Genomic DNA, 11250 nt, shown 5'->3' with positions numbered 1-11250 from the left:
ATAAGTTCTAGAATATGAAAAAATGATGGACAATCATTATATATGTGTAATTTCTTTTATAGTTATAGCTATACTAAATTATATAGTTTTTTGATTGGATTAGTAACAGTAGTATTAAATATATAAATTTTAAGTATATTATTTTAACTTTCCCAAAAATTTTGATCAAAATCCACCGTTGAAAGTAGGAATCAAGGATATAAACTTCCTTTTTCTGCCTCAAGGGAAAAACATTCTAAATCTTGACTAACATCTCACTTAAGTATAAAAATCATAATTTATTTTTTCCTTTCCTTCTGACTATGTGGTTTAGTTGCAAGAACAATTTTCAAACAATGTTAATGAGAATCGGGTCAGAAAAATATCATGCAACACAGAGATAGATGAAGGAGTCTCAACGAGATGCAAGAATGGGTAGAAAAAAGTTAGAACCATAATTTGGGAATGAAGAAAAATGCTCGAAGAAAAGAAAGAATAAATGATAAATTTAAAGACAGGAGAGGTGTAACACTCGTATGGAAGAAGAAAAAGAAAAATAGTTAAGGTTTTTAATATTATTTAATTGATTGGTTGAATAGAGATTATAAACCTTATTGCAGTGCAGAAAAAAATTGGGGTGCACAAACTAATAGTTTAAAAATAAATATTAGAACAAGCCGACCTTAGCTCAGTTGGTAGAGCGGAGGACTGTAGTTGGTTTGAACAGACATCCTTAGGTCGCTGGTTCGAATCCGGCAGGTCGGAATTTTTGCTGACGATAACGTATGGAAAATTAGAATAAACTGAATATTACATTCCTAACCCCATATTCATAACGGTTCACTGCAAAAATTTCTCAATCAAAAAATAAACAAGTTTTAACAATACCACAAGTTTATTTTACAAACCATACACCTAAGAACATGGTAAATTTAAAATGATCAATTTAATCAACATCAGTAGTTTTATATTAAAAGGTTTTACAGAATATCATTTATTTATTTGTAATATATTTAGTACTGCATTTTTATCCACTAGGAGCCATAAATTTTCAATTGATTCCACCTGATTCTCTAGAAACCAGAGTGATGAGAATCATCCAAAACTACAAATTTCAGCGGAAAGCACATCCTCTAGTAAAATAAAAAAATTTACTGTTAAGATCTTTCTGTGTTATACAACATATTACAGAAAATGTTTCTTCTGCATATATGCAATTGGTAGTAAAATACATCAGAATCTGAGTAGAGCATTTTTTGTATTTATGTCCTCTGTACAGAAAAGCCAATATGAAGACAAATGTGGTTAACACACTCAGTTATAAATTGGAAAGGAATAATTCGGAGTCCAGAATCCTCATAAAAAATTCTTCTTGCCTTCTATACATTATCGGGCTATATCTACTCCTCATAGCCCATTCCTCAAACCTGAAAAGAAATGAATATCATAAGATCCCACCGTTTCTTTCAGGGAATGTGAAACTATAATATTGTGTTTATAAAATATATAGAAGGAAAGTCACCTAGGAGAATGAGAGCAGTTCTTTTATATAAGCCAATGGAAGTTTAGATCTGATAGAAATTGAGGTGTAGAGTATACAAACAATGGACTAGCAACCCCTGCAAACCGATGCTGAAAAATGGAATGCTCATCTTCCTGGGCCATAACTTCTATTTTTAGGCCAACATGAGTTTGACCCCTGTAATTTGAAAAAATGTTATACGTTTATATACTGTGTACAAGCATTCAAGACAAGTAACAGCAGGAAAAAAGTTATCACCAAAACCCATCATCACTTTGTCCATTGCATTAAAACAATACAAAGGGGTGTGTATACAACAATTCGAATTGAGTAATATATTGAAATGTAATGCATAGTGCGCAAAGTTCAAATTGAGGAAGGACCTCAGTTCAAAAAAGTCGAGAGAATATGATGGTGGATAATGTAGCTTTACTTTTGGTTACTTGCAGTCGCAAATTTCCTGGTAAGAGTTTCCTATTAAAAATAACATTTTACTGGTCCGAAATACTTTGAACTCCTTTATTTGATTTAACGACTTACGTAATTGTTACAAGGAGGATAGGATATTAAAGGAGTTATCGTGAGTGTGTACTCTAAAGAATAACCTCTATGACCACTATCTTCCAATTTAAACTCTGCATCAAATAAGCTGAAAAGTATTTACACTCACAGATCAATGCATCATTATACGACGGTCAATTAATTTATAGACTAAATTATCATACTAAAAGCGAGGGCCAATAGCAACTTACATCAAATCTACCCTCTTTTAAGCTTTCCAATGACTCGGCAAGCTGAACTTGCTTTGAAGCAGTTGCAAGCAGGGCCTAACATGAAGCAGCAAACTTGATCAACACATGTAAATTCACAGAACAATATGACTTTAACTGTGATGGGTTTTACGGTAGGAGACTCGCACTACCTTCTTTGTTTTTTGCAAGTCATATTCTATACATTTTATACGACTTAATGATTCTTGAAGAATATCCTCTTTTTCAGGAGGAATTGTTTTAGGTTTATTGGCCATCTCAGTAACCACCGCCTCTAAATTCTGCAACCTCTGCCAAAGTGGCTCTTTTATTGCAGCATTAATTAAATGTTCCTGGAAATTGGACTGTGCTGATTGGGTTCTCTCATGGTTTCTTGGTTGTTTGTCTACAGAGCGAACCATAAACAATCTCCCCAATGCCGCAAGTACTACATAAATACAAGTTAACAATTTGACTGCGATTTGAGCCAAAATACTTGTAATATAGGGAATTGGTTTCTGTGGAAGTCTTCTGAGATAATTGTTGCTTGAATCACCTATCAGATGCATCATTTTTTACAATTAGTATAAAGATAAGAAATTCTCCATACTAGAAAAGGAAACAAAATGAGGTGTGCTCAAACTAGTAATAAAGCTGAGATAAACCTTTCGACAATTCAAATTTAACAACACACATACCAAAAATTCAATCAATAATCTGGCACTAAAGAAAACAAAGCAATAAATATCCATCCTGTTCTTAAAATAGATTGCCGTAGGAACTACCATACTATCCTGGCGTTTTCATTTTGTGATGTAACTTGGTTAAGATTGGACCAAGTGAAATAATTTGCTTAACAAATTTAATATACCTCCTTTCCTCAGCTCAAGTGGAGCATCTAAACAAAGATTGTTTACAGGTTATGTAGCAAGTTCTATTATCATCATTCATCGGCCACAACAAAAGTTCATCCTCTTAACATTTATTGATAAAAAGAATGAAGTCCCCAATTAGAAAGACATAAGGAATCACATACCTGTTAAATCAACATCCCCAACATCTCTGGCAGCATTAACTGGCTCGAGTAGGTTTGCACTAGGTGCACAGTCTCTCGTTGTTTTCTGAAATACGGTTGCATATCATATATGAGATGCAGATAACCTAAAGTTAAGAGAAAAAGTTCCAAGATAAAGGCCATATTCACACATGAGAAACAGACAAGTTTCAAAAATATATATTATAGGGAGCATTTATGAGATTATGAGTTCATTGAAGTGACTGGTGACCAACTTAGTTCTTGTAAGTTTTCTTTACCTTATTAAATAAGCTTCATGGCGAAACTAATAAAAATAAGTCATTTTAACTTGTTCAGTAAGGTCGAAAGCTAACAGTAAATAAGCACAAATTTGAAAAGAGCTATATGAATAATTTCATAATTAAATTTGCTTAACAAAAAGTCACCTTAATCATCTTAAATGGTAAATACTAAGAACTTCAAACATCATCTTATTTCTCATAAGGTTTAAAGTTAAATCGTTTCTTAATGTTTTAAATTTGGTATTTTTGGTATTACATAGACCAATTATCTACATCAACAGACTTAGCTGGTGTGGAGATCAAGAAGGTGGTCTATTAAACACCCATTTTATTCTGAGAAACCCAAGATAAAAATAACCAATTGAATAACTAATGAATAAAATTCCATTTGTATTTGGAATCTATTTCTTTTGGTTTAACACCCTCAAATCTTTAAAATGGCATAAAAATTATCCCAAATGATAGTATACTAAGCTGATGTGGGAGCCAATAAAGTGTTTCAGAAACCAAATTCACTCTCAAAGACAAAAACTAAAATGCATCACCAGAATGTTCAAAAAGAAAGAAAACAAACATGTTCTTGAATTTTCCAGACATCAATAGCTTTGACCACTCAATAAGCTTCACAAGTTAATATCAAAATGAAATAGTATCTAAACAAACTCAACATTGACCAAGCATGTAAATCATAGCAGCATTCACAATTCCCCATTTTGCTGCCTAAATCCGAGACCTTCATATACAATAGTTTGACATCCTCAACCATAATTTTGGTAGCACCATGATGGAATTATACTTGTTATGATCAAAAGCTGACATGATGCGTATAAGTATACATATGCATACACTTACAACTATATTAATATAATTATTATGTTTTGAATCAGTTCTGTCTTCATTGGTTTCACTAATAAAAGCTAGGAGTTACCACTGCATTCCTTGGCCATACAATCAGCGTAAGAAATGAATAGTAGTAAAATTTTAGATCAAGGTCAATAGATGTAGGTAGGAATCCACCGCAGTTCTATCTAATTTTGGGATTGAATTTCTGTATTCTAGATTCTAGAATTTTTTTTTTATTTACTTCTTGTGAATGTAATGTAAATTTAGAAAGAGGAGGCTTATCATATTTTGCAGATAAGACATGCTGTGAACCTCAATGAGGATTTACAGTATAACTTACAAATGACCTACTACCATATAACAAACAAAGGAGCACTAACTTGAATATGCACAAGCACAACTTTTTGATGAACATTGAATTTTTCACTTTCAAATTTAAAACAGTTTTTCAAAAAAACTGGGCTAGCATTAACCACATTTCTACTGGGAGTGAGTGTACTTTATAGCAGTATTATCGATTGTGGGTCACAAAAAAAGCAGAAAGCTAAAAATATTTCATGTCATATATCAATAGCATCATGGCAAATAGCTGAAGTTTCAAGCAGCTGAAATATATGATACGTATCAATTATGTAAGCATGAAAAATAAGCTGTATGAAAATAAATAAAATACATAAAAATTTGCATAAAACTAACTTAAGTTCAATTAGCCAATAGACTTATATGTGATAACAGAGAATGCAGGAAGAGGTGAACAAAGATCGATGGAGGAGTGGAGTCCTTAGTTGACCCTTACATGAAGCCATAAGCAGAAGTTTATGTATAGGAGAAATTTAATAGGTTTTATGTGAGTGGGAGGAATGGCACACTAGGACTCAGGAAAAAATATAGTGTAGTTCCCACATCCTTATTCCTAAGCCATAAGACAGCAACAGCCATAAAGGTCAGCTGCAATATCTGTTTCGCAGGAGGTGCACCACAATGGAGTCGTGATTGGGAATCTGAGAAAATTTTCCAATGCCATAGAACTATAGTACCACAATAATAACTATTTAACAGCACTGCTTAATAACATGTTAATTAGATGAGTTTGGATCTGAACATATTCCTTACTTTTTGATACAAGATTTTATTACCAAAGGAAAGGCACCACTAAATGAGGCAGAAATAAAATCATAATCTCAGTTGTATGCCAAACAGTTGGAGAATATAATTATTGATGCCATTAGTTGATTATAAGTGCTCTGTTTTACACCAAAATTAATAAATAGTCTCTAACACAGAATTCCGGCCTAGAAAAGTGATTCAAGACAGACACATCTATCAAAAATAACACTTGATACTAAAGAAACTTGTATTCACCGTGACCCTATTTGCTTTAGTCTTTGCAAATGACATATACTTGCATTTTACTTCAAGAAGTACACAACAAGCACAAATTCAGTAAAGATGCCAGAGACTCTCAATAGTGTAAGAAAATATTCATATTGGATTGGTCTATGGCTCCAATCAACAAGATTACATAATAGCAAGCTTAAGAGTCCAAATTAGTGTCTGTCAACCCGTAAGTCATAGCATAAATCATTCGTAATCTTTGAAGCACTTCCTTTCAATATCATATGACAAGCAAAATACTTTCAATAAATGTATTTATAAAATGAGTAATCAGTAAAGATTCTTGTTTGGAAGATAAGAAAAAATGCTAAATTTGAAACTCAAACATAAAAAATATATAAGATAAAAAACAAAACACAAGGAAAATATAAAGTCAGCTCACTTTATCACTAGAAGGAACTGATTGAACCGAAGCTGAAGGACTCAATCTTGCTGCTGATGCTGATACAGTTTCAGATATTTCAGAGCTTGTAACCTATGATGAAACGATCATGTCAAAAGCTTCACAGCATGCAAAAGAATATGAGCAAGACTTGTGAATTCTACAACAATATACTGTATTGGCACTAAATTTATGTGTTACCTTGCTGGTATATGACTTCATATCTACCTCATTAGCAACCGAGGAACTTCCAAACTTTGTCAGCTTCATTGCTTCTCTAGAATGTAATATCTGTAAATAGAAAAAGGAAGTATTAGCTGTACAATTGGGCAACAATTCTTACATTTGATTTCCTAAAAGTGTGGGAATCCTCATAATGCCATACTTTCCAAATGTTAGGATCATTCCAAGGCCCTTTGTTAGATCTAATACACCCTCCATCATTTGGGCATGAACAACTGCCACCAAGGAAATCTGGAAGTTGGCTGTTGATAAAAGACAACAAAGGAATGCTTCACATGATATCCATTATTAGACATAGAAACACTTAAATGAAACAGTTCAAACTTGAACACAAACCTCGAGTCTATAATCTCTAACAATCTGTTCTGAAACTTGTTACCTAAAACCTGTAGATTCAGCATGAATCAAAATACTAATGCTTGTTTATATCTAAAGAGAAAACACTTACAAAGTAAAATAGATATATACATGTATTTTGGCCGTCGTCCTTGGATCAAGAAAACCTTTTGCAGTATTCCATAGTAGTTTGAACCCACTACCCGCATTAACTACAAACATCTGGTTTAATGTCTGCAAAAAAGGACCAAATTCAGAAGTGAAAAATGACTGTATAGCCATATTACTAACAGCAATTTATTTTTACAGTAAGGGTTACAGAGAATGGTATGATTTAAGTATTATTATTGTATAAGTAGGAAGTAGGTTAGTGATAGTCATTGTGGGTTAATTAGCACAATTGCAGTCTGCATACCTAATTCAGGTTCCATTCTGAAATATGCTTGAGTTCATGTACAAGCATGCACCTATATGAACATATGCATGTAAATGGAGAGGAAAAGTAGGCAAGGTACTCATGACAGAGGAAGGTGAATTATTACTAAGTAGGTCCATGTGCTTATGAGTGTTTTTGCATTTTTTTCCCTCCAAACTTCAGTTTTTTTTTTTTCATCATTTGTTCGTTCCATTATGTTTTAATGCAAAAAATAAAATAAAATAAAAGGAAGCCAGTAAACTATGATTTGTAGATCAACTTAAATTTAAGTTCCAACAACATTTAGTTACCTCAGGGTAGTTATCACCATCAATTTTTTGCATGCGCATAACAAGATCATGTGCAACCTTGCTGAAACTCACCCAATTCTGTAAAATATACCAAGTATTAAAGTTTTGATTTCAGCATAATGCTATTTTGGTTATTCAAATATGTTTCTGTAAACATAGAATGTACCAGGCCTTGCACATCAAGTATTGTTGTTGTCTTATCAATATGTCTCTTTGCTGCAATAGAACATGCTGGAAATTTCTCTTTAAACATTTTCTCAAATCCCTGAACATGATACTTTAAAAATCGATCTACTGTTGTGACACTCATCAACTTGCTGGGTTCAACTTGACCAAGTCTTTCAATATAAACCGGTCGGCCCTCTTTGTCCACACCATGGTAACCATGTGGATAATAACGCTGAACCTCTCCATACTCCTTATATACGAAGTCCTACATATAATTCATCATAACATTCAGTAGTGAGAAGATTGAAGTAATTCTTTATCAAGGAAATCATCTTGGGAAAATCTTCCAAAAGTGATATATGCAGGATTTCTCTTCACTAGATTTACAAGCTATGGATGGCTACCAGTTGAAAACTAAGCTAAGCTCCTTCAATATTTGGGTACCAATTAGTACACAATGGATTATTTAATATCCAAAAGGAAAACAACCAACTATGAAACTTTACCTTTAAAATAGAATCTACTCCATACTCCTTCCTCCAGCGGAGCATATCTTCCCACATCTGAACTGTTTTATCGATGTCAAATTTCCTGGCCTTCAGAAACCTGCAGCATGAAAACATCAGCTGACCTTTCTTGCATATTGCACATCAAAAGATATTTCTTCTATACAAAAGCTTGTCGAGATAAGAACTTCAACATGTTTTAGTTTTCTCCAGAAGTTGCTGGAAAAAAGGTTTTAAACACGAATGAATGGCAATTTGGACAAATGATCCTCTAACAATAATCAAATATCCAGATCTCTCTTTAAAAGAGGAAGAATACTTCAAAGAAAGCAAAATCATGTCAATTATTGAGGAAGAAGCTACAAAATGTGACTCCAGATAAGATGCTTCAAGTTGCACATTTGCAGAACTAATATTCCCAAATTAAGTTAAATTAGAAACTGCACCTCTATGGCAAATGAATCAACATTCCACAGGTTACGAACAAAATAGATCATAACATGCATTTATTTCTAAAGCAATAAAACTAAGCAGTCAAAAGAGAAATAGCATACTCAATAGAAAAGAAACTTGCTAGACACATTCATTTACCTCAGCATTGTATGATAATCATCATGGGAATCTGGAAGCAGATCCCTTGTAAGTAACACCTGACGAAATGAATTCACAGCTTTTTCCTCATTAGCATCGCGAACATCTTCTATGAAAATTGAAGCAAATTCACTATCTGCGACACGTGTATTACGCTTCCTGAGACTATAACTAAGTCTTGTTGAAGCAGTCATTGCTTTTCTCCTAAGAGATCTAGCTCGAGACTTCCGCCACTCATCCTCGGAGGTTTCAGGCTCCAAACTTCTACCCCTCTCATTTTCTTGAGCTAATACTTCCTCTAAATCTACAGACATCAATATTTAGAATAAAAAACTACAGTCCCAAAACAACCAGAATAACAAAGATATGTTCACAAATCCAACATGTCAATGCCACAACGGACTAGGGCTATGTACCTGGCATTCTATTCAAGACACCAGTAATTTGTACTTAGATTGCCTCTGCACCAGGGGGAAAAAACGCATTTAATAACAACAATTGCAAACCAGGATTAGGAATACTCATCAGCTAAGGCATTACAAAAATTATCAAGAATTCGTGTATAAAAACCACAAATAAAAAAATTATTCATCTGGAATAATTAGGGAACAAAATTCATACAAAAATAGAAAACTAAACCAAGACCCCAGATCACTCCACAAACTAAACCCTTTACCCTCTACACAAGACTAAAATTGGATTACGCCATTACGCAGATAACCCCTTCATCAAGAAAAAACCGGAAGTAAAACAGAGAAAGACAATTACAACAAACTCCACAGAATCTAAAACTGTTCCTCAGTAAAGACTAACACTTGAAGAAATTCACAAAAACAACGCGATTGTTCAGCTGAATCAGTTCCACAAACGAACAAAAAGGCCCAAGACCATAGATCAATCGATAAACTAGAGAAAAACAGCATTACACTCCCCGCAACCAAGAAAGAAAATGACCGACATTTCACAACAACAAACACAATTTCGAGAGAATCCAATGTAAATAGACCAAAACCAATAAAAAAAACGCGCCGAAATTCCACAACCGAGCCGGATCATCATAATCGTAGAAAAAAATGTCAGAACCGAAAAGCTCAGATCAATCAACAAACCAATCCACGGACGCGGATTTCCGATCCTAAGGAAAAAAAAAAGAATCACATTGCATTTCAGTCACGTACCCGAATCGAAACGGCGTAGCTTCAGACACGACGGTAAATAACAACAACACTAATAATATAGGCAAAAATGAGCGTAACGAATATCGCTTTCTCTTTGCAAGATCGAAAAATGGCGCCCCTTTCTTCCTCGTAGTACCGAAATCCGTACGAAGCCGCAGACAGAGACACGCATAGAGAGAGAGAGAGAGAGAGAAAGAGAGAGAGAAGGAGAGAGAGAAACGTTGGAACAAACGAGGAAACAAAGAGAGAGGCACGTCGTTATCAAAAGCGTTAGCAGTGGCGTGCAACGGCCGCTTCTGTTCTGCTACGACGCGCTAACGGCGGCTGTTTGGTTTGTGTGTTGGTGGAATTCTGGAAGCGGGGAGTCCAAGAGAGAGCCGTTAGTTAACGGAGGTGGGGTGGAGTGGGATCAGGTGCTACTGGTTCTAGAATTCGAGAGTGGAAACGGAATTAAATATAAAGAAGTCGAAAAACTTTTTGTCCTTTGCACTCCCAGCGCAAACGTGCTTTTCTAACGCATTCCATTTGGCATAACATCACGGCTCAATTCATGCTCACTAAATCAAAAAATTGAAAAGAGGTTTATGGATATATTTTCTATTATTTATTAAAATTCATAAAATTTGGTTAATAAGAATTTGGAAAAATCAAAACTTGTAAAATTCAACATAGTTCAACGAATGGGAAAATGCCCATTTGGAAAAGCGTCTTGCTAGCACTTTTTGACGTGATTCTAGACTTTTCAACTAGCTAGAGAGTAACTACAACAATGTTAATTGGTTGAGTAAAAGTGATTGAAAATAGAAATAGAAAGAAGTTAATGAATACTTAAAAATACATTACAATCTAATAAATTTAATATAAAATTTGTGAATCTAACAAATGTGATATTAAAAAATTTTACTAATAATACAAAAGCTTTGGTTCATAAGTATTATATTATATTGCACTAATATTTTTGGAGTTCTATTCTTTAGTTTAAAAATCATTTTGGAGATCCATGATGGTATGTATGTTGTCACTTCGATATTGCAGCGACATTGCAATAAATGTATTTTCAATGTGAAAAGTTTTATAAACAGAAAGTCATTCAACACAGTAAATATACATGTATTGGTTTCCGTAAAACAATATGGGTTCTTCTCTTTGTTTTATGAATTTTATTATGTATTTATATCTTCGAGATCTTAATTCGGATTAGAGATAACATTAACTTAGATATATAAATGGGGTAATCTTTATATTTTATAAGTTGATTTTATGACAATGAATTAGAGTCACATTCATTTTTAAATATAGTATCAAAGTATACTTT

At 33.6% G+C, this 11250-nt stretch overlaps 1 protein-coding gene and 1 non-coding gene across 2 annotated transcripts; one reads left to right on the top strand and one right to left on the bottom strand.

The window, feature by feature from the left end:
• The first annotated feature begins 656 nt into the window (after positions 1-656).
• TRNAY-GUA lies at positions 657-744 on the top strand. Its single transcript is given in 2 exon segments — positions 657-693; positions 709-744. It is a non-coding gene; the product is annotated as a tRNA-Tyr (tRNA).
• A 355-nt stretch (positions 745-1099) lies between these two features.
• On the bottom strand, positions 1100-10359 carry LOC114185988 (phosphatidylinositol/phosphatidylcholine transfer protein SFH9). The gene is made up of 16 exons (XM_028073979.1): positions 9936-10359; positions 9174-9218; positions 8758-9061; positions 8167-8266; positions 7659-7925; positions 7493-7570; positions 6899-7000; positions 6767-6816; positions 6573-6672; positions 6389-6478; positions 6188-6280; positions 3287-3371; positions 2424-2806; positions 2254-2328; positions 1502-1678; positions 1100-1406 (listed from the first exon to the last, which is right to left on the bottom strand). Exons 2-15 carry the CDS (start codon positions 9178-9180, stop codon positions 1628-1630), a joined length of 1785 nt encoding a protein of 594 aa, XP_027929780.1. The 5' UTR covers positions 9181-9218; positions 9936-10359; the 3' UTR covers positions 1100-1406; positions 1502-1627.
• Between the last annotated feature and the right edge of the window lie 891 nt (positions 10360-11250).

The sequence above is a fragment of the Vigna unguiculata genome, chromosome 5 (genome assembly GCF_004118075.2).
Source record: "Vigna unguiculata cultivar IT97K-499-35 chromosome 5, ASM411807v1, whole genome shotgun sequence".
In the NCBI taxonomy this organism is placed as follows: Eukaryota; Viridiplantae; Streptophyta; class Magnoliopsida; order Fabales; family Fabaceae; genus Vigna; species Vigna unguiculata.
The sequence above is the reverse complement of the archived record's forward strand: the minus strand, read 5'-3'. Positions and strand labels throughout refer to the sequence as shown.